Consider the following 24430-nt stretch of genomic DNA (forward strand, 5'->3'; position numbering starts at 1 on the left):
AAATGGGTATAGTGGGAACATACCTCAATGTAGTAAAGGCCACATATGGCAAACCCACAGCTAACATCATACTCAATGGTGAAAAGCGAAAAGCTTTTCCTCTAAGATCAGAACAAGACAAGCACATCTGCTTTTACCCCCCACCCCCATTTTTTTCACATTTGTATATGGTCTAATTGTTAAATACCACAGTACTACTGAAACAAGAGAGCTGAGAAAACCTGTTTTTCATTCACATTAAACATCAAGTAAAATTGTTAGTAAGATACAGTTTCGCTATTTTTAATACCCAGTAAATGAGGTACATCCAGGTGTTGGCTTGTTATTCCTGACTGGCTAATGGTCTTTTCATTTAAGGATGGGCTTCTAGCCACTCTTACCTGACCCAATTCTTGCACCCTTCTCTCCCTCTCCCTACCCGGGACGAAGGCCCAAGACAGAAGCTCCCCAAGTTGAGGACCAGTGTTTGCTGTCACACTGACGGATTTAGGAATAGACCCAGGACACAAGTTAGGCCAGTGAGAATTTTCACTATTTTCTCTGGAGCTCTGAGGAAAAGACCATCACCTATTTCTTCTTTTAAGGATGAGAAAAGGACAAGTAGCTTGTGGGGCTGTTACAGAAAGAGTCTGAGAATGACGGTTACATGGGAGAAAGCAGAACCAAAGGATCATGGGAAAGACAGAGTCACCTGACAAACTGTGGGCTCCTGAATCCCACCTGGACAACTAGGACCCGATCCCTTATCATTCCCAGTTCCTGAAACAATAATATTGTTTTAAACAAGCTAGCATAATTTATTCTACCAAGGCCAGCATGACCCTGATGCCAAAGCCAGAAAAAAAAAAAAAAAAAAAAGACAATTACAGAACAATATCCTTGCTGAACAGAGATGCAAAAATCCTCAATTAATTATCAACAAACAATTCAATAATACATTAAAAGGATCATTCACCTCAATTTATTCCAGGGATGCAAGGCTGGATGATTTGCCCCATTAGCAAAACGAAGGATAAAAAAAAAAAACCACACAATCATCTCAATAAATGTAGAAAAAGCGTTTGACAAAATACACATCTGTTCATGATAACTCTTAACAAAGCGGGTGCAGAGGGAACATACCTCAATATAATAAAGGCCATCTGTGACAGACCCACAGCTAACATCATACTCAATGGTAAAGAAAAAAAACAAAAAACTTTCCCTCTAAGATCAGGAATAAGGCAAGGATGTCCACTCCCTCACCACTTTAATTCAACATAGTATTAGGAATCCTAGCTAAAGCAATTAGACAAAAACAAAAACAAAAACAACAACAAAAAAACAAAACAAAACAAAAACAAAAAATATCCAAATTGGTAAGGAAGAAGTAACAGTCACTATTTATAGATGATAAGATATTACATACAGAAAATCCTAAAGACTTCATCAAAAACCCATCAGACTAATAAATGAGTTCAGTAAAGTAGCATGATATAAAATAGCTGCATTTCTATACATTAATAACGAGCTAGCAGAAAGAGAAATTAAGAAAACAATCCCACTTGGGGCGCCTGGGGGGGCTCAGTCGGTTGAGTGTCCAACTGTGGCTCAGGTCATGACCTCATGGTTTGTGAGTTCCAGCCCTGCGTTGGGCTCTGTGCTGACAGCTCAAAGCCTGGATCCCACTTCGGATTCTATGCCTCCCTCTCTCTCTGTTTCTCGCCCACTTGCACTCTGTCTCAAGGTCTCTCTCAAAAATAAATAAAGAATAAAAAAACAATCCCATTTACGACTGCATCAAAAGGAATTAAATACTTAAGAAGAAATCTTCTTTTACATGTTTATTTTTGACAAAGAGGGGGAAAGAGAATCCAAAGCAGGCTCCGTGCTGTCAGCACAGAGCCCAATGCGGGGCTTGAACCCACAAATTGTGAGATCATGATCTGAGGTGAAATCAAGAGTTGGAAGCTTAACCAACTGAGCCACCCAGGTGCCCCAATACCTAGGGAGAAATTTAATCACAGAGATAGAATATCTGTACTTTGAAAACTGTGAGACACGGATAAAGGAATAAATATTGTTAACATGTCTATATTACCCAAAGCAGTCTTCAGGTTCAATGCAATCCCTATCAAAATACCAACAGCATTTTTTTTATAGAACTGGAAGAATAATCCTCAAATTTGTCTACAACTATAAATGACCCCGAATAACTGAAGCAATGTTGAGAAAGAACATCAAAGCTGCAGGTGTCCCAATGCCAGATTTGAAGATGTATTACAAAGCGATAGTACTCAAAATAGCATGGTAGTGCCACAAAAAAAGACACATAGATCATTGGAACGAAGTTCAGAGCCCAGAAACAAACCCACATTTCTACGGTCAATTGATCTACAACAAAGGGGGCAAGAATATACAAGGAGGAAAAGACAGACTTTTCAATAAATGGTGCTGGGAAAACTGGACCACTTTCTAACACCGTACACAAAAATAAATTCAAAATGGATTAAAGACCTAAATTTAAATCCCCAAATCATAAAACTACTAGAAGAAAACATAGGCAGTAATCTCTTGGATATCGGCCTCAGCAATATTTTTCTGGATTTGTCTCCAAGGCAAGGGAAACAAACCCAAAATAAAAAGCTGGGACTACATGAAACTAAAAACCTTTTGCAGGGGGTGCCTGGGTGAGTCAGTCGGTTAAGCATCTGATTTTGGCTCAGGTCATGATCTCACAGCTTGTGGGTTCGAGCCCCGTGTCGGGCTCTGTGCTGACAGCTCAGAGCCTGGATCCTGCTTCGGATTCTCTGTCTCCCTCGCTCTCTGTCTCTCTCCCACTCGTGCTCTCTCTCTCTCTCAAAAATAAACATTAAAAAAAATCCTTTTCAAAGAGAAGGAAACCATCAACAAGATAAAAAGGCAACCTACCTAATGGGAGAAGTTATGTGTACAAGAGTATATCTTATATCTATCTAAAATATATAAAGAACTTGTACAACTCAAAAACAAAAACTCTACAAATAATCCAATTAAAAAAATTGGCAGAGGAGCTAAGCAGACATTTTTCCAAATAAGACATGAAGATGGCCAAGAGATACATGAAAAGATGCTGAACACATCACTAACCCTCAGGGAAATCAAAACCACAATCAGGGATTACTGCAAGCCGGTTACAATGGCTAGTTTCAAAAATGTTAGTATCGGGGCGCCTGGGTGGCGCAGTCGGTTAAGCGTCCGACTTCAGCCAGGTCACGATCTCGCGGTCCGTGAGTTCGAGCCCCGCGTCGGGCTCTGGGCTGATGGCTCAGAGCCTGGAGCCTGTTTCCGATTCTGTGTCTCCCTCTCTCTCTGCCCCTCCCCCGTTCATGCTCTGTCTCTCTCTGTCCCAAAAATAAATAAAAACGTTGAAAAAAAAAAATTAAAAAAAAAAATGTTAGTATCAAAAATGCAAGAAAGAACAAGTGTTAGTGAGGAAGCAGAGAACAGAGAACCCTCGAGCACTGTTGGTGGAATTATAAATTGCCATAATCTGGCCACTATGGGTAACAGTATAGACGTTCCTCAAAAAATTACAAAAGAAGTACTATACAGTCTACTGATTCCACTCCTGGGTATTTACTCAAAGAAAAAGAAAACACCAATGCGAAAAGATACGTGAACCCCTATGTTTATTGCAGCACTATTTACAATAGGGAAGCAACCTAAATGTCCATCAGAAGAATGGATAAAGAAGATGTGGGGTAGATAATCCAATGGAACACTGGATTATCAGCCTTAAAACGTGTAAGACCTTGCCATTCATGAAAACACGGATGGACCTAGAAGGTATTATGCTAAGTGAAATAAGTCAGACAGACACGTTCTTTGTGCCCAAAGAACACACTGGCCATCACCGGAGGGAAGAGATTTACGGGAAAAGGCAAAAGAGGTGAAGGGGACCGAGACAGACACACTTCCAGCTATAAAATAAGTCACAGGGAAAAAAGTACACCACAGGCAATAGAGTTGATAATATCTCAGTAACTCTGTATGGTGACAGATGATAAGTACACTGAGTGTGGGGAGCCTTTTCTAATGTATAGAATTGTGGGGTCACTATGTTGTACACCCGAAACAAATACGGCATATGGCAACTATATTTCAATAAAAAAAATAAGTGATTTTTATTCTCTTGTTTTGGTATTGATGTAGCAAGCATAGGACTTACAGGATCAAAGGAAAGCTCTTCCTGCTTAAACAAGTCTTTCCATAACTGATCTAATTATAAAAATAATACCTAGAAGGTCATACTAGTAATAAAGTAGCACAGCTAATTATTGTGACAGAAACAACAGCAGTTATAATACCAGGACTGCTCAACAGGGATGGCTCTTAGGGAGTGGGCCAATATGGTGAAAATGACCGACCTTTGGGATGAGACAAGTGATCAGGTATCTTTACCACTTTTCTGTGGACCGCGGTAAGTCACCCTGAACCTCAATTTTCTAATGTTTAAAACGGAAGTCAACCTGTGTACCCTGCGGGGGGGAGACGAACAAGGCGGCGTCCGTAAGGCACCCAGGAGGGCGCCAGGCGCATAGAGAGCCCTCGTCACCTCACTGGTGGTGACAAACCAGTGCCGCTACTCTCTCGTGTCCCTGTAGTCCTAATTTGTAGAAAATGGAAAACACTTACTTTGGAATGAAAATGCAACTGATAAAATAATCTCACCAGTAACAGTAAATTGTGATTTTGAGGGAAATGTATTTGATGTACAGAGATCACCACACTGAGTTTTCAAAAGAAACCAAAAAGTAATCAAGCTCATCAATCAGAGGACTGAAAAAAGGACACTTGCCTTTTTTTTTATAATCTTCTGTATATCATTTTTTATATAAGTATAATATATGACCTAGAAGTATGCGCTCCCCTCCACTGGAAGGTCCAGGGAGGATTATAAAACTCCTACGGCTTTAATGGGTCATTATATCAAGCTACCTGCAAGGATACAAGTTAGCAGGGTTTGTCAGTCAAGTGCCTACAGTGAAATATGTAAGAGCCAAAGGTATCCCTTTAAACTAGAAAACCATATTTGAATCTTTTGTACTAAGTCCTTGGAGTTTAGACTTAGTTATGTGGCAAGAAGTCAGGGTGCACAGGATGTTAATGACAGAATAACTAATATGATAAAACTAATAAAAATATCGAGCACTAAATTATTAATATAGTCAGGGGCTCTTCAAATATTTGACTACTTGATTTTTTTTTCTCAATTTTTAGGCCCTGATCATACATAGGCCATACTGGACATATGAAAACAGATTTTAATTTTAAAGAACTCTTTAAAAAATGGCTTTAAGACCTTCTTCACTAACATATTTTTTTCATCGTTTTCTGATTATGGAAAAGAATGTCTCACGCCTATCCTATGTTCCTTAAGCAGGCAGAAAAGAGTGGAGCTGGATAGAACCTTGAATATGGAAAGAAGAGAAAGTTTTGCCTTCTATCACTCTGGAGTCTAATTAAATTTTATGTTGTATGAGAATGTCTAATTAATTCCAGGTGCTGCCTCCCAGGAATCCAAAATTTTCTTTTATCCTGAAGGTTCATACGACTGACTGACCGATGCCAATTTTGGCACTCGTACAGCTGCTCAAGTTTATGATCTCTCGTCTTTTTTCCGATAGGCCAAGATCACTTGGAAGCTAAACCTGGTCTTGAGGATACTGCACGTACCACCGGAAACTACATTGTTAGAGATTGTTAGTAATCTCTAACCATCTCTCCCTTGTTAGAGAGTACTTAATCGGTGTTCACCAGACTGAATGCCCAACTTCCACACTGTGGCTCAGAGACCCTTCGAGGCAGCAGGGAAGAGGATTTTTAAGTGGGAAACAAAGCTCTGCCTATACCACTCAATTCAAACAGATCTCTGATTTTGTCGGTTTTGAAAATGGGCTTCCTGGGGCGCCTGGGTGGCTCAGTCGGTTGAGCGTCCGACTTCGGCTCAGGTCATGATCTCGCGGTCCGTGAGTTCGAGCCCCGCATCAGGCTCTGTGCTGACAGCTCAGAGCCTGAAGCCTGTTTCAGATCTGTGTCTCCCTCTCTCTCACCCTCCCCCGTTCATGCTCTATCTCTCTCTGTCTCAAAAATAAATAAACGTTAAAAAAAAATTAAAAAAAAAGAAAAAGAAAAAGAAAATGGGCTTCCAGCAAGATTTGCAGGGTTATACTGCTTTTAAGAAAATACAAGTCTGAAAAATCACTGATGGAATAAGGAAAATATTCAACGCCCAAATTACGATGAAATATATGAAATGTAAAACAGTTTATCATTACCCTCCACTTGGTTACAGATTTAACGGCAGGGGGGCCAAGAGAGTTTTGAGAATGGAGAAGTGTAAGGAAAAAGGGAAGGAGAAAGACTGTGTTGACTTTATGAGGTCCATTATTTGAAGCCAAAATTAGTAACAGGAAGCACACCTAGTTAATCTCGATCCAAGTGCTGAAGAGAACGTATCTATTAAGTACATGTAAAGAGGTCTTCAATTTCAGCAAAAGTAGGGAACATAGACCCTAATCACTTTTTCCTTTTGCATATAGCTGGGTAACATTTCCCATGTCTTATCATTGGGAACACTGCTTAGGTGATCTTTAATTAACTTCATTCACAGGTAACAGGATTACTAAGGTTGCTGATTGCTAGGTTACGGTTTAAACACATCTGAGATAACAGGAAAGTTTATGGACCACTGGCCTATTAAAACTCATGACTGATGACCACCACATCTGTGGATTTAAGATTATAAACAGATGCAGTGGAATATAACTAGTACTTGTCTCTGTCGTATTCCACACTGATAGAATTAAAAACAGAAAACTAGTCATGATTCTTCGATTCTTTTTGTAGTCTCTAAGGATGTTCTTTACAACAGTAAGAGAAATGGGACACGGCCAGCTAGCCTGTAAGTAATACCCAGGATACTCACTTAGGGGGAAATTAAGCTGTCCTTTAATTAAAGGTAAGCCCCGATTAAGCTGGGGCATAAAAAGCATTCCGCTGAGAGGCTATCTAGTAGAGATACAATGTGAGCCATATACATCATTTAAAAAAAAATTTTTTTTTTCAACGTTTATTTATTTTTGGGACAGAGAGAGACAGAGCATGAACGGGGGAGGGGCAGAGAGAGAGGGAGACACAGAATCGGAAACAGGCTCCAGGCTCTGAGCCATCAGCCCAGAGCCTGACGCGGGGCTCGAACTCACGGACCGCGAGATCGTGACCTGGCTGAAGTCGGACGCTTAACCGACTGCGCCACCCAGGCGCCCCATATATACATCATTTTAAAAGGCATGATATAGCACATTTTAAAAGGAGAAGGCGGCTGAGACAATTTTAGCAATATTTAACTCGATTTATCAAAAATGATCATTTTAACATAACCAACACAGAAGTTAATAAATTTCGCATACTTTTCCAAAATGTGGTATGTATTGTACGTTTACAGAGTATCTCAATTTGGACTAGGTACCTTACAAGTGCTCAAAGCCACACAGGTCCGTTGCAAAGAATTTTGATTTGTGTTGAGAACCAAAACCAAATACAAATGAACTCTGGCATTTCGCAGTCTCTCTTGTTAGTGCAAACTGAACACCTGCACTAGGTGTCCAGGAGGATTTTACTTTATTAATTGGGGGATGTACTTCAATGGCAAACAGGCCCAAGGACAAGGAATACACCAGATAAGTGGAGGCAAATTTTAGAGCCTGGGTAAAATGACCTTCAGTATTCAAACTGACAACTGAAACCAGTTCTCAAGTTCACAAAACCTCACAAACCAGATTAGATACGTGAAAGCCTTTGTGGTTTGAAAAGATCAGAAGCTAAATCACATTTATCAAGAATACTAAACTCTGCTTGTAGGTTATAAATATCTGGGTTTACCCCATTAGTCTTGATGTAAAGAAAAGTTATCACAACTTACACATATTCTCTGCTCACACTCTGACTCTAAAATCTGTATCTGATTTCCGTTCACTCTTTAAGGAAACGACTTCACTGTTTCACCTGGAGAGCTTGTCTACATCCCTGTTAACTAACACCGGCTGGTTCCGATCACAAGCCTTATTTGGGGGTGGAGGCAGAAATGGTTAACGTCTCCATTCTCTGCCCTTTGATTAGTGTACGAGAGCAATGAATATTCTTAGTTCATCCTTTTTTCCAGTTGTCCATCATTTAACCTTTGCATATATTTTCAAATATAATTCTGTCCCCTTCTCTGCAGTCTCAGTGCTGAAATCCTTCTCTAAACTTCTCTACAGAGTGAACTTGTTCAAGGCAAATTTCATATACCACTCTTCCCTTATGTAATTTTTTTTGGTGGCTCCTTATCATTATCAGTGAGGCAATACAAGCATGGACCCTACTGGCCAAAAGTGGTCTACCTGAGATTAGCAGCAAAGAAAATATTTATCTTAATACTCTGCACAAAAATACACCAATAAAGGCTACCTACCAGTCAGGAGATTTGATCTAAACCCAGAAATACTGGTTCCCTGACCAAGATAGAGGACTTGCCATGATGCAGGGGAATGGACAGGGAGGATTTTCAATAATTCGTTCATATCAGAAAGAAAAGGCTGGTGTGCCTCGTTTTCATTCCATTCAACAGGAGAATCTGTACTACATCATCATGTGGGGGACTGATGACGCTCTGGTTTTTTTCTTGTTGTTCACTACTCACATCACGGATAGAAACTAAAGCAAAATGTGGAGATACAGTTAATTTTAACGAAGTCATCAGGTGACCAGGTCACGGAAGCCTGCTGAAGAACTCAAGGACTGGGGGGTGGGGGGGGGTGGGGAGAGCGAGAGCGGGCGGGGGGGAGTCTCTCTCCCCTCTCTCGCTCGCTGTCCCTCTCCTTCTCCTCTCTCTCTCTCTCTCTCTCTCTCCCTCTTAGGGTCGGGAAGACGGTTCGGAGGACCCCGAGCTCACCTTGTCCCATGGATACACCAACGGCTACACCCATATAACTAATTCTGAAAATGACCCCCAGACTGGCAGAACAGACCTTTTACAAGTAGTCATAGGAAGGGGGCTACATTGAAAAGGGTGGGAGGGGTGGAGCCCCGGCTGGGAACCTAACCTCTGGTGGGAACACCCACAAGTGGGAGGGAATCGTAAGCGGGGAGAAGATGACGGCGTGGCCCCATGCCAGGTGCCCATGGCCCCAGGGGACCTGTCCTGGGAAGATGAGGCCACCCACATCTGGTTTTGAAAACCAGTGGGGCTTAACTTCAGGAGCTTTAAAAATCAGCAGGGCTCAACTCGGGGAACCACAAACATCAGTGGGCTTAATGCCAGTAGAGCCAGAGGGCAAGAGGAAAGCGAGTCCCTGCCCATCAAGAGCCAGAGGAGCAAAATCACCCCCCCACCCCCAGGCACAGCACGGTAGCAGCAGTTTGAAAAGCGCCTGTGGTATACACGTAAGAGATTTATTGGCTAATCTGAGAACGTGTGATGGAGGGGGAGAGAACTGTGGATTTCTCCGGGGGCCAACGTGCTGACAGGTGCCATTTCTGATGCCCAGTCCAGACGGCCAGAGGCTTGCAGGAGCCAGCCCTAGCCACTCTACACCCACCTCGCTACCACCACAAACCCTGCCCCAGCATCCCCTGCGGACCTGCACCGTCTCATCCACCCACCCTGGCGGGCAGGCCTCCAAAGCAGCTTGTGTCCCACCACACCCTGCAGGCAATCCCAGAGGGCCCGGCACCACTGCAAAGTGACTCCTGTCCCCGGGAGGGAGGTAACCCCACACGCCGATGCGCCCACAGCTCCAGCAGGCCAGCCTCTTAGCTGGCCGCATAGGGGGGTAAGCCCTGCTCTTCAGTGCACATGTAGATGTGGCAGAGAGGCCAACGGCACGCGCCTTGTCTGATCGCCAGCTCTGCTCACCAACAAGAGCCCTTCTGTCACACGGGGAGCACGCCCTGTGGCTGTGGCAGAGAAGCTAACTGCAGATACCGAGTCTGACCGCTGGCTTGCCCACCAAGCAACCACGGCAGTGGCCTCAGGCCTCTCAACAGCATGGGGACCAAACCATGCCCAGTATGCCCAAACTAGACAAAGCGGGTCAATGCCGCTGGCTGGGTCGAAAGCAATCCAGATGAGCCACGACAGCAAGGAACATGCAGTCCACACGGGGAACACAGGACACAGAACCTCTTCTACACGAGACCACTGCAAGACGAGAAGACCCAGAGAACCTACCTAACACAGGAAAACAAATACGGAGTCCGACAGAATGAGGAGACAGAGAAATATCTACTAAAGAACAAGACAAGTAACAAGGCAGTAAAAGAGCGAAATGAAATGGAGATAAGCAATATGCCTAAGAAAGAATTCAAAGTAATGGTACTAACTTGAGAAAAGAGTGGATGATCTGTGAGAACTTATAGAAATAGAGATAGGGATAGAAATAGAGATAGAAAATATGAAACAGGAACCTGTCAGAACTGAAGAATTCAATAACAGAACTAAGAAAAACACATACTACAGAAAATAAATAGCAGATGTGAGGACAGTGAAGAACAGATCAGTGATCTGAAAGACAGGATAATGGACAGCAACCAAGCTGAATAGCAAAAAATAAATAAATAAATAAATAAATAAATAAATAAATAAATAAATAATAAAAAATAAATAATAAAAAAATGAGAGTAGGTTAAGGGAATTCAACAACATCATCAAGAGTAATATCACTCACATTAGAGGAGTCCCAGAAGGAGGAGAGAGAGAGCAGAAGGCAGAAAGTTTATAAGAAGAAATCACAGCTGAAAACTTCCCTAATCTGGGGAAGGAAACAGATATCCAGGTCAGGAAGCAGAAATAGCCCCCAAGAAGGTCCTTACCAAGACCCACAATAATTAAAATGGCAAAAAGTAGTGTTAAAGAGGAATTTAAAAAGCAGCAAGAAGAAAGAAAATAGCTACATACAAGGGAAATCCCTTATGGCTGTCTGCTGATTTGGGGGCAGAAACTTTACAGGCGAGATAAAGTTTTGGATAAAATTCGGCAGGAGTGGCATGGTATGTTTCAAAGTGCTGAAAGAAAGAAAAAAACCGCCACAACCATGAATACTCTACCCGGCAAGATCATCCAGAGTAAGAAGAGAAACAGTTTCCCAGATAAACAAAAATTAAAGACCATTACCACTGAACCAGCCTTACAGGAAATATTAGAGGGAATCCTTTAAAAGTGAAAAGAAAAGGCCATAACTAGAAGAAAATTATGGAAGGAAACTTCACAGGTAAAAGCAAATATAAAGTACAGTAAAATCACTTATATCCACATAAATTAGTCAAGGGATATACAAAAAAAGTTGGAAAATATGAAATCTATATATAAAACATGGTGGGGGGAATAAAATTTTAGGGCTTTTAAAATATGTTCCAACTGAAGTAACCATCAACTTACATAGTCTGTTATACACATAAGATGTTATCTATCAACCCAATGATAACCACAAATCAAAAATGTATAAGAGATATGCAAATAATAAAGAGAAAGGAATCTAAGCACACTAAAGAAAGCTATCAAACCACAAGGGAAGAGAGAAAAAGAACAGAGAAGAACTAAAACAAACAAACCAACAAACAAAAAACCAAAACACCCAGAAAACAACAACGAAGATGGCAATAAGTACACAGCTGTCAATAATTACTTTAAATATAAATGGACCAAATGCTCCAATCAAAAGACATAGGGTGACCGAATGATAAACAAGACCATTCTCTAAGCCGCCTATAAGAGACTCACTTTAGACCTAGAGACACATACAAACTGAAAGTGAAGGGGTAGAAAAACATACCATGCAAATGGGAGCCCCCAAAACAGCAGGGGTAGCAATACTTCTATCAGACACAATAAGACTTTAAAACAAAGACTGTAGCAAGAGACAAAGGACACTACATAATGATAAAGGGATCAACCCAATAAGAGGATATAACAATTATAAATATCTATGTTCTCAACATAGGAGAACCTAAATACATAAAGCAAATATTAACAGACATAAAGGGAGAAAATGACAGTAATACACTAATAACAGACTTTAACACTCCACTTACATGAATGGACAAATTACCCAGACAGAAAATCAACAAGGAAGTAGTGACTTTGAATGACACATCAGACCAGATGGACCTAACAGACAGAAAACATTTCCTCCCAAAAGAGCAGAATACACAATTTTTGAAAGTGTACATGTAACACTGTCCAGAACAGATACCATGATAGGCCACAAAGCAAGTTTCAATAAATCTGAGACTGAAATCATATCAAGCATCTTTTTTGACCACAACTGCATAAAACTAGAAATCCATTATAGAAAAAATCTGGAAAGAACAAGAATGCATGGAGACTAAAAAACGTGCTACTCCTGAGAAACTTAACAGGAACCCATGGGGGAGGGGAAGGAAAAAAAAAAAAAAGAGGTTAGAGTGGGAGAGAGCCAAAGCATAAGAGACTGTTGAGAACTGAGAACAAACTAAGGGTTGATGGGGGGTGGGAGGGAGGAGAGGGTGGGTGATGGGTATTGAGGAGGGCACCTTTTGGGATGAGCACTGGGTGTTGTATGGAAACCAATTTGACAATAAATTTCATATATAAATAAAAAAAAATAAAATAAAAAAATAAAAAAAATAAAAAACGTGCTACTAAACAATGAATGGGTCAACTGAAATATCAAAGAGGAAATTAAAAAATATATGGAAACAAATAAAAATGAAGACAAATGGTCCAAAATCTTTGGGACACAGCAACAGCAGTTCTAAGAGGCAAGTTTGTAATGGTACAGGCCTCTATCAAGAAACAAGAAAAATATCAAATAACCTAACTTTACACCTAAAAAACTAGAAAAAGAAGAATAAAACCCGCAGCTAGAAGAAGAAAAGGAAGAAGAAAGATTATAGCAGATATAAATGAAATAGAGACCAAAAAAACAAGAGAAAAATCAATGGAACTAAGAGATAGTTCTTTGACAAGATAAACAAAACTGATAAATCTTTAGGGACACTGATCAAGAAAAAAAGAGGACATAAATAAATAAAATGAGAAATGAAAAGAAGTAACAATGAACACCACAGAAATAGAAAGGTTTATAAAAAAATATCATAAAATATTACACACCGACAAACTGGATAACCAAGAAAAATGGATAAATTCCTGGAAACATACAATTTTCCAAGACTGAATCAGGAAGGAAAAGAAACAATGAACAGACTGATTACTATTAATGAAATTGAATCAGTAATCAAAAAACTCCCAACAAACAAATGTCTAGGACCAGATAGTTTCACAGGTGAATTTTACTAAACATTAAGAGTCAATACTTACTCTTTTCAACTATTCCAAAAAAACAGAAGAGGAAGGTAAACTTCCAAATTTGTTCTATGAAGCCAGTATTACCCCGATACCAAAACCAGACAAAGACTCTACAAAATAAGAAAACTATAAGCCAATACGTCTCGCGAACACAGATGCAAAAATTGTCAACAAAACATAATCAAACCGAATTAACAAATACATTAAAAAAAATCACTCATCCTAATCAAGTGGGGTTTATTCCAGGGATGCCAATGTGGTCCAATATTTGCAATCAATCAGCATGATATATCATATTAACAAGAGGAAGAATAAAAATCACGATATTCTCAATAAATGCAGAAAAAGCAATTTGATAAAATACAATATCCATTCATGATAAAAATTCTCAACAAAGTGGGTACAGAGGGAACATACCTCAACATAGTAAAGGCTGCATATGACAAACCCAAAGCTCACATCATGTTCAATGGTGAAAAACTGAAATCTTTTCCTTTAAAATCAGGAAGAAGAGAGTGATGTCCACTCTCATCAACTTTTATTTAACATAGTACTGAAAGTTCTAGACACAGTAATCAGACAAATACAAGAAATAAAAGGCATTCAAACTGGTAAGGAAGAAATAACACTATCACTTTTTGCAGATGACTTAGTACTCTACATAGAAAATCCTAAAGACTGCACCAAAAACTACTAGAACTGCTAATTTTAGTAATGTTGCAGGATACAAAATTAATACACAGAAATATGTTGCATTTCTATGCACTAAAAACAAAGGGGAAGAAAGAGAATTTAAGAAAACAATTCCATGTACAACTGCACCAAAAAGAGTAAAATGCCTTGGAACAAATTTAAGCAAGAAGGTGAAAGACCTATGCTCACAAAACTAGAAGAGGTTGATTAAAAAAAAAAAAAAAATTAAGGATGATTCAAATGGAAAGATACACCCAAGTTCATGGATTTGAAGAATATTGCTAACATGTACATTCTATCCAAAGCAATCCATACATTCCATGCAAGGCCTATCAAACACCAGTAGCATTTTTCACAAAAGTAGAATAATACTAAAATTCGTAAAGAACCACCAAAGAATCTGAGTAGCCAAAGCAATCTTGAGAAAGAAGAACAGCTGGAAATATCACAACCCCAGATTTCAAGATATACTGCAAGGCTCTATGAATCAAAACAGTATAATACTGGCCCATAAACAGATCAGTTTAATAGGCTAGAGATCCCAGAAACAAACCTACATCTACATGGTCAGTTAATTTATAACAAAGGAGAGAATATACAATGGGGAAAAGACAGCCCATTCAATAAATGGTGCTGGGAAAACTGGATGGCTACATGCAAAAGAAGGAAATTGGACCACTTTCTTACTCCAAAATTCGTACTTCTAAATAAAATATTTCCAAAGTAAATATTTCTTTACACAAAAAATAAACTCAAAATGGATTAAGGACCTAAATTTAAGACCTGAAACCATAAAACTCCTAGAAGAAAACAAAGGCAGTAAGTTTTTTGACGTCAGCTGTAGAAACATTTTTCTAGATACGTCTTCTTAGGCAAGGGAAACAAAAGCAAAAATAAGCTATTGCAAGTACATCCAAGTAGTTTTGGCACAAAAGAAACGAACAAAATGAAAGGCAACCTATTGAATGGGAGAAGATATTTGTAAATGATATGTCTGATAAGGGTTAATATCCAAAATATCTCACAAATTCATACAATTCAACACCAAAAAAACAAACTAGCAAGGATGTTGAGAAAAGGGAACACTTGTGCACTGTTGGTGGGAATGCAAACTGATGTACCCACCGAGGAAAAGAGTAGAGAGGTTCCTCAATAAATTAAAAATAGAAACACTACACGATGCAGTAATTGCACTACTGGGTATTTACCCAAAGAAAGGGAAAACACTAATTCAAAAAGAAACATGCACCCCTATGTTTATGGCAGCATTATGTACAATAGCCAAGATAAGGAAGCCATCTCAGTGTTCATCTAGAGTTAAATGGATAAAGAAGATATAGTTACACACACACACACACACACACACACACACACATGCACATGCACAAGCATATCACTTAGTCATAAAGAGTGAGATCTTGCCATTTGTGACAACAGGGATGGACTTAGAGAGTATTAGGCTAAGTGACATAAGTTAGGCTGAGAAAGACAAATACCCTATGGTTTCCCTTATATGTGGAATCTAAGAACAAAACAAACGACTAAACAAAAGAAAAAAAACACACTTAAATACAGAGAACAAATTGGTGGTTGCCACTGGGGAAGTTGGTGGTGGACGGGTGAAACAGATAAGGGGGATTCAGAGGTACAAACTCACAGACATAAAATAAGTCATGGAAACGAAAAATACACCATAGGGAATACAGTCAATATTACTGTAATAACGGTGCACAGTGACTACACTTATCCTGGTGAAAGCTGAGCAACGTACAGAATTGTCAAGTCGGTATGTTGTACACCTGAAACTAATATAACATGGTCTGTGAATTATACTTCAAGAAAAAGGAAATCAAAAAAAATTTTTTTAAAAAGAAAAAGGAAATCAAGGAATCTCAGTCATCAAAGTGCACTGACCCCAAGTTATCATACTCCCATCCATGACAGCTCTCAGAACTGTACGTCGTTAATGACAGGACAAGTCACCTGGTAACTTAAGCCACACGTAAAAGAAAAGAGCACTGGATTTCTTTAAGGAAAAATATGAATTTACACTACTGGACACAGGGGCGCCTGCATGGCTCAGTCGGTTGAGCATCCGACTTCGGCTCAGGTCATGATCTCACAGTTCGTGGGTTCAAGCCTTGCGTCGGGCTCTGTGCTGACCGCTTGCTCAAAGCGTGGAGCTTGCGCTTCAGATTCTGTGTCTCCTTGTCTCTCTGCCCCTCCCCCGCTCACGCTTTGTCTGTTTCTCAAAAATAAATAAATGTAAAAAAAAAAATTTAAACTACTGGATACATGTGGACTGAGACGAATTCAACTCCACTGATGAACTACCTTCAGTTTAACGGAATCACAGGGTTTGAAAAGTTGTAAAGCTACTTGGAGGAAATGAAAATCACAGTATCCTAAGAATTTAGTTTCAGAAATATGATAAATAATAATCATGCTTTATTTCTGAGGCATACATTTCATGGAATATCTACATTATCAAGTATCTGTCCCATTAAGGAAAGAGGCCTATTGACTGAATGACCAATTTGCTAAATTACTAAAGAGGGATTTTCTTTTTTTAAGGAATTAAAACCAACCGCACTTTTTTGTCAGGATTTGTTACTCCAGCTCCACTCAGTATAACTTTCACTCTGTTTCATATTTCAGAAACCCAACAGGTTTTGAATTCTTACTATTTTATATGCAAAAGTTTAGGGCTTTCTCTAAACTTAGCTCACCTTTCTATTTTAACACACTGACGTCCTCCATACTTAGCAGTGAAATAGTATCACAAATTATGCTACAGTAAGTTCTGGGGAACTGTCAATTTTTGGTGAATTGTTTATTCAACAGACTTACCCAGAACTTCTATCCATGTGGCGCATTTTAAAAAGCATATTAATCAGGGGCGCCTGGGTGGCTCAGTTGGTTCAGTGTCTTGATTTTGGCTCAGGTCATGATCTCACGGTTCATGAATTTGAGCCCCGAGCTGGGTTTCACACTGATAGCATGCAGCCTGCTTGGGACTCTCTCCCACTCTCTCTGCCCCTCCCCTGCTCATGCACACGTGTGCTCTCGCTCTCTCTCTCAAAATAAATAAACATAAAGGAAAATAAAGCATGTTGGTCAACGGGAAGTAGAAGCATGCTCCCTCCAAGGCAACACAGTAGGACCCCTGCAACCTTGGACTCTGGGGTCTATCTTGGTTATGCGGCTTGTCTCTGTGCAACTTTGAAGGCACCCAGATCTAAGATCCAAGGCTCCTTTATGAAACTGTAGAAATCATCACAGAAAACCACCGATATAAAATTAAGGCAAAAATTAAAATATTCCTATAAATCATAGGAACAAAATGGACTGCTAAATTGCTATGCTTATTAAACACTTAAATAAAACCCTGGGATAACAAAGTATTCATTACATGAGTTACTATATTCTGGATTGAAATCTAGAAGCTAGAGCTAATGCAGTAAGCGTAATTACTGAACACCTATTACATCCCAGGCACTTGGTATTAATTACCTTTTTTTTTTTTTTCCCAACGTTTATTTATTTTTGGGACAGAGAGAGACAGAGCATGAACGGGGGAGGGGCAGAGAGAGAGGGAGACACAGAATCGGAAACAGGCTCCAGGCTCTGAGCCATCAGCCCAGAGCCTGACGCGGGGCTCGAACTCACGGACCGCGAGATCGTGACCTGGTTGAAGTCGGACGCTTAACCGACTGCGCCACCCAGGCGCCCCAGTATTAATTACCTTTAAGTCTAATAACAAGCCCGTAAGACTTCCCCCTTTTTCAGTTCTGAAAAGTGGGGCTGGAAAGTTTTAACAATTCAGAATCACAAAAGTGGTATGTAAAGCACTAATTTAAACAAATTTTTAAATTTTTATTTATTTTTGAGAGACAGAGCGAGAGAGAGGCAGAATGCGAGCGGGGGAGAGGCAGAGAAAGAGGGAGACACAGATTCCGAAGCAGGCTCCAGGCTCTGAGCTGTCAGCACAGAGCCCGACGCGGGGCTCGAACCCCCCAACCGTGAGATCATGACCTGAGCTGAAGTCGGACGCTCAACCGACTGAGCCACCCAGGCGCCCCGAGAACTAATTTTTTTAAAAGTCTCCTTTGGCAATTTCAATAAAAATGCCCTGGCTTTTCTACCTTTAACTTCTATCTAATCATTTTCTATCACTTCTATAGCTAGCATTTAAATGAAACTAAAATATACTCATCTTATATATGGAATCATTCTGCCTCAGAGATCAGAAAGAAAATAAAATAGTACTCTATTCTTAACTCATGCTTGTATTTACTTATTTTGTGTATGAGTTTATTATATAATAGGTTTGCTTAACTTATCATGAGTGGGAAATTAATCTGAAAAGACCATGTTATATTTTATGAGACATGACATGGATGAAATCTATCTACATTTCTGTTAAAATAAGATTATGAATCTGAAGTAGATATGTATTTTTAAATGACTTTTTTTACTTTATGTAGATCTTATAAATGGCAGAATATGAAAGTTTACTATGAATTTTCATGAGTTCTGGCACTTTCAAAGTTATGGACGTGGTACAACATTTTATTGTGACTGACAGTATAATTCTGCTATAATAAAAATTTCCTGTCAACCTGTTCTGTCCTGAAATGCCTGAAGCACTTTCGTTTAAGTGTCAGATTAAAATATATGACGGAGAGGAGAACAGAATCTGCACTGTCCCGTCTTTACAGCAAGCGATACAGGGGGGTGCCAAAAGGGTGTGGGGGTAGACGTTTGTTTTCATAATTATGTAAGAATAGATTGTTCAAATGCCTTCATTATGCCATCTATTTTTGAATCAGTTTTCCTGTGGATAATTTGCACCATGTGGGAGAAGTAAAGTTTAGAGTCTTACGTAAATTTTCCATCATCCAAGTACCTTTCATTTCCATTGGGAGCCGGTTTGGGTCATATGAGTTGATGTGAGGCTGACCCAACTGTGACATCATTTATCTAAAGGACACCCATCTCGGAAATTCATTTCTGCGGGCTCCAGGTTTTATAAATCTCATGCCCTTTGCGCCTCTCTAAAAGCGCGTTCCCCTCTAACGCCAAATACTCCACTTGTGCCTTTCTTGTTTCCTCCGTCAGAATTGGCAGTTGGTTCGGTCTGAAGGCCAAACCGTCCTAGTCTTACTGTCTTCGTCTCTTGTGGAGACTCTCTTTCCCACCCCCTCCTTATCTAGGTTCATTCTTAAACTGAAAACGAAACAAAATCCTGCCCCAACATTCCTTCATCCTATTTTTCCACTTCCTCTGTCAACTTTCTACAATACTGACCTAGCTGTAGTTCTTCATTGCTTTCTTTCTTTCCTTTTTCTTTTTTCAAGTAGGCTCTATGCCCACTGCTGGGCTTGGAGTCACAACCCTGAGACCAAGAGTCACGTGCTCTACTGACTGAGCCAGCCAGACACCCCCATTGCTTCTTTCCTTGGCATCCCTGTAACCGGGCTTCGATCTTTAATGCCATGTGGCATTCCTGAAGACAGTGACTTCCTGGCTGTCGTGTCCTCTAATCTCTCTCCTTAAAGCCTGCTCTTCTTCGAGTTTGACGGCATTAGTACATCCTTGGTTTTTCTAGCATTTTACTTTTTTCTAACAGTTGTGCTTTTCACACTACTCTTTCCCTGAACTATCACTTTCTTCTGCTTCCTGATCTGTAAATATGCACATTTCATGCTGAGTGATTTTTTTTTTATTTTTTTAATTTTTTTTTTTCAACGTTTATTTATTTTTGGGACAGAGAGAGACAGAGCATGAACGGGGGAGGAGCAGAGAGAGAGGGAGACACAGAATCGGAAACAGGCTCCAGGCTCTGAGCCATCAGCCCAGAGCCCGACGCGGGGCTCGAACTCACGGACCGCGAGATCGTGACCTGGCTGAAGTCGGACGCTTAACCGACTGCGCCACCCAGGCGCCCCCTCATGCTGAGTGATTTTTGACACTGGCTATACATCCGAAATACCTTCACCCTTCAAAAATATATGATGATGTGGGCTCTACCACAGCCCCGTTCATTCAGATTCTCCAAGCGTAGAGCCCAAGACTTGCCCTGGTGATTGTCATATCTGGCTATAGTTACAGGTGACCCTCCAGAACCTTCATTCGTTAGGCTCTCCCCTGGAGATTTCATGATGTTTAGACCTTACAAATGATCACTCTGCTAAAGTAATTGTTCGCTAGTTCTGGATTTTTACAAGGAAAAAAAACTCATTCGGGAAAGATTAAACAGTAGGTTATTTTACTGAAAGCCTTCTCAAGGCCGTATGTACACTTCATACTTCTATGCCACTTCAGGCCCTCTTTATTCCATTAGAAAGGGTTGTTTGCACCCACATTGATCTACCTCCTATAATCCACTTTCTTTTTTTTCCGGTTTATTTATTTTGAGAGAAAGTGGGAATCAGGGAAGGACAGAAGGAGAGGGAGAGGGAGAGACTCCCAAGCAGGCTCCGTGTTGTCAGCGCAGAGTCCGAAACAGACCTAGAGCCCACGAACCGTGAGATCATGACCTGAGCTGAAGTTGGACACTACACTTGACCTTAGCCAAAAGGCTGAGAAGTGATTGAAGTTGGATGCTTAACCAACTGAGCCACCCAGGTGTCCCTATGATCCACTTTAAACATCACTGCTAGATTAACAGTCTAAGGCACAACTGTACTCTTATAGTCCTCTTCTCAAAAATCTTCAATTATCTTTGGATCAGGGTCAAGTTTAAATTCTCTAGCTTGGCACTCAAGGCCTTAGAAGGCCTGACTTGAACCTTTTCAACTTGCTTTTATCTCTCATTATCCGATAAAAAGAGTACAGACTTCGAAGTCAGGTATACATGGGTTTGAATTATGCTTTACCTGGGAGGAGCAGTTCAAATCCTGCAAGTCTCATTGGCTTATAACTGAAAGAAAGATAATGCTGGTCCTACCTGAGAAGGTTATCTTGAGGCTTACAAATTGGTCCTTCTCATACCCTGTGTGTAAGTCCTCACCCTCACCCGCTAAAAACAGTGCTTCTCAAATGTCAGTACACATTCTTGGTAGCTGGCATATTCGTTACACAAGGAGATGTGTGAGTTGCACCTGGGTCTGGACTTGGGCAGTCCGCGTGGAGAGCCGGCAGGTCTCTAGAGTTACATAGCCCAGTATGGTGGCCACCAGCTCCAGGTGGCCCTTGAGGACTTGAAGTAAGGCTCGTCTGAACGGCGACGTGCTGTGAGTGTAAGATAGCCGACTTTACGACTCAGTATCAAAAGAGTAAGGCGAAATACCTAATTAATAACGTTATCAATGACATGTTGAAAGGATATTTGGGGTCTATAAGCCTAGATAAAATATACCATCCATGTTAATTTTACCTGTTTAACTGTTTGATGTAGGTACCAGAAAATTTTAAATGATGCACATGCCCCACAGTGCATTTCCAATGAACAGCACTGGTCTAGTATGTGCATTTCTAATAAGTTCTGCGACGATTCTGTGGTATCCTCAGATCACTTTTTAAGAAACCATGTGTGAAATGCTAAGCTCTCTGAAAGAATCAATGCCTTTACACATCTTTATAAGCCTCATAGTGTTCTGAACATTGGGGGTTATTTACTTTACACTAATTGAATTTAGATGCACTTAAAATTTTGAGTTCTTAAAATTCATAGAAAGAATTTCATTAGAAGTTTCGCTTTGGCTTTTTTATCCCCAGCTTGTAAGGAATTATTTTTGAGTTTACATTTCTTAAGTGAAACAAAAAAATTTGAAACTCTAACTTTGATTTGTTCCCAAATCAATATAAACAGTTTTCTAAAGGAAGTGGTGTTTCCCCCTAGGATTATTTGCCTTTACCTAGAAGTAGACCGTTTACCTGACTAGATTCCAAAATTGTTGAATATTATCACAGTCAAGTTCTTCGTTTAAAACTAGTGGTCAACACTCAACCAGGAATACGCATGGATTTCTACGCCACAGTAATTTAGCCGGATGAGGAACAAAAAGACATGTATCTGGGGAAAGAGGGTCTGTATCTAAGGATGAACGGGAGGAGAACTGGCAGAGCCCCCTGGCAGCTGGAAGAAAAGTGAAAGAGATGCGATTCCAAATATGTAAGCTAGGGGCACCTGGGCGGCTCAGCCGCTTGAGCGGCCAACCTTAGCCTAGGTCGTGATCTCCCGGTTCACAAGTTCGAGCCCCACATCAGTCTCTGTGCTGACAGCTCAGAGCCTGGAGCCTGCTTTGGATTCCGTGTCCCCCACTCTCTGCCCCTCCCCTGCTCTCTCTGTCTCTCTCTCAAAAATAAATGAGAACATTAAACATTTTTCAAAAAATACATAAGCTAATGTGGGGATGCAGAATAACCTTGACTTCAGTGACTATTAGAAGAGAAAGTGGTCACGACACTAGGAACACCTCTCAAAGATGGTTTAGTAATACCCAGTGAAGACTTTGGCACTTACCTCATGGCCACATTGCTGCCATCGATGACTACGGGTCTCAGGTTCTCCCCGTCATCCGCCACGAGCTCTTGCATCGGAGAGTCCGACCGCTGAGACTCCAGGGAAGGCGCTTCCCGCGTTAGACTGTTGACCGTACTAACCGTCTGTTCGGCCTCACTTTTGTTTCCAAGCTTGACGAGCTCTCCCAAGATGTCATTGATTAAAGCATCGGTACCGAGTTTATTGAGCACAAGCTGAACCTGTTCTTCAGAATAGCCTAACTTCAGTGCAAACTCTAGTTTTGTTTGGTATTCTCGCACCACATCGGGGGGTTTCTTCACTTCCTTGGAGGTAGTCTGGGACTCCTCAGGTTTAAAGTCTTGCAAAATGTCACTGCGTTTGAGTATGTGAGGCTCTAAGCAGGGAGACCTACACAGTTGTCTGTGAGTCTTGGTTAATAAGCATGGCTCTGCTGAAATGCTTCTCGACTGGTCTGACTCGTTATCGGAATTTGTGCTTTCTTCAGAGTCACCAGAGCTCACATTCTCTTCAGACACCTCTTTCTCTTCCTTCCCGGAATTAACTTTATCCATTGTTGGCTTTTCCACCATTGACCAAGGTACAGATGTACTTAAATGTGGGTCAGTGCTCTCCACATAAAGGTGGCCTAGGTCATGCCCCAGATGATCCTTCAAGCCCATGAAGCTGTTATGTGTACTTGACTCCACTTTGCTATTTTTTCTGTATTCCTGAATGCAAAGCACCCCGTATTCCTAGAGAAAAAATGTAAAATATTTAGAATCTCTTATGTACAGTTTCATTCCTGTTTCAGTGAAGAAGTTGAAAGATTATTTATTACCAAACTATACCGAATACATACTTTGCAGTTACCTACGTCTTCTCATCCCGCGGAACACCTTTGCCCAAGATGGCATCATGCCCCATTTTTCAGATGAAGAAGTTAGGAATTAGAATGCCATGCGATCCCTCTGAGGTGACAAAGAAAATAACCAGTGGAACTGGATTTTTTTCTACCCAGTTTTGCCCGACTCCCAAACCCATGCTTCGCCCACTCTGTCATGATGCTTCTCGACCATTACGGAAGAGACCTTTCCACTGTCAGAAAGGCCAATGTTTCCAGAGCGACACCTAGAACATTACCCCAAAGCATGTTTTAGATATACCAGGATAGGTTGTGTACAAGTTCTCTAAAAGAGTTCATAAACATTTGTAAAGATTAAAGAGAAAGCCATACGGAGAGAAAGGAAAACATTAACTTTACTGTAATTGAAAAATTGACGTTAATTTGGATCAAGCTTAACAACAACCTAAAGACATTTCAAAAAAAATTTAGGGGGTGTGCTGTAAAAGCACAATTGTACAACGGCCAACAAAGAATGAAATAATTACAGAGTGAATCCTACTCCGTTTAGGAGATGAACAGTTTTGTCCTAACAATCTTTATTTTGTGACTGCTGAACATAGTAACGAATACAAATCTTAATGATACGCCACCCTTACTGTCAAGGACACTACCATCTACTTCACTCCAGGGGAAAAGAGCTCTTTTTTATTCTGTGCACATTGCTAGAAAGCGCAGAAATGAAATCGTTCTCATAAAATTAGCAGCATACAGTTAAGTACACTGACCGTTATCTTAATTTCCTGCATTTTACAGAAGAAAATATCTCTCTGTATTATATCAGATAATTAGTTCACCATTATCTATGTTTCGCTAAAAAGTCATCCTTTCTGCTACTCCCTCCCCTGCCACCCCCAGGAATGCTTTGCTGTTTAAAATGCTTTTCCTGGGGCGCCTGGGTGGCGCAGTCGGTTAAGCGTCCGACTTCAGCCAGGTCACGATCTCGCGGTCCGTGAGTTCGAGCCCCGCGTCAGGCTCTGGGCTGATGGCTCAGAGCCTGGAGCCTGTTTCCGATTCT

General features: G+C 40.6%; 1 protein-coding gene across 7 annotated transcripts in view; it reads right to left on the reverse strand.

The window, feature by feature from the left end:
• The window catches only part of ZC3H12C (zinc finger CCCH-type containing 12C), an 88143-nt gene that overhangs the window by 27418 nt on the left and 36295 nt on the right, over positions 1-24430 (reverse strand). For 6 of the 7 annotated variants that reach the window (XM_086679179.1, XM_086679180.1, XM_086679174.1 and 3 more), the window contains exon 2: positions 22512-23263. In XM_086679179.1, coding sequence (XP_086535305.1) covers positions 22512-23191 — 680 coding nt within the window. In that variant the 5' untranslated portion in view covers positions 23192-23263. Of the gene's footprint in view, positions 1-22511; positions 24308-24430 lie in introns of all 7 variants that reach the window. The other variant, XM_086679177.1, reaches the window with a different exon arrangement.

The sequence above is a fragment of the Puma concolor genome, chromosome D1 (assembly GCF_028749965.1).
Source record: "Puma concolor isolate L17-30 chromosome D1, mPumCon1.1.hap2, whole genome shotgun sequence".
Classification (NCBI taxonomy): domain Eukaryota; kingdom Metazoa; phylum Chordata; class Mammalia; order Carnivora; family Felidae; genus Puma; species Puma concolor.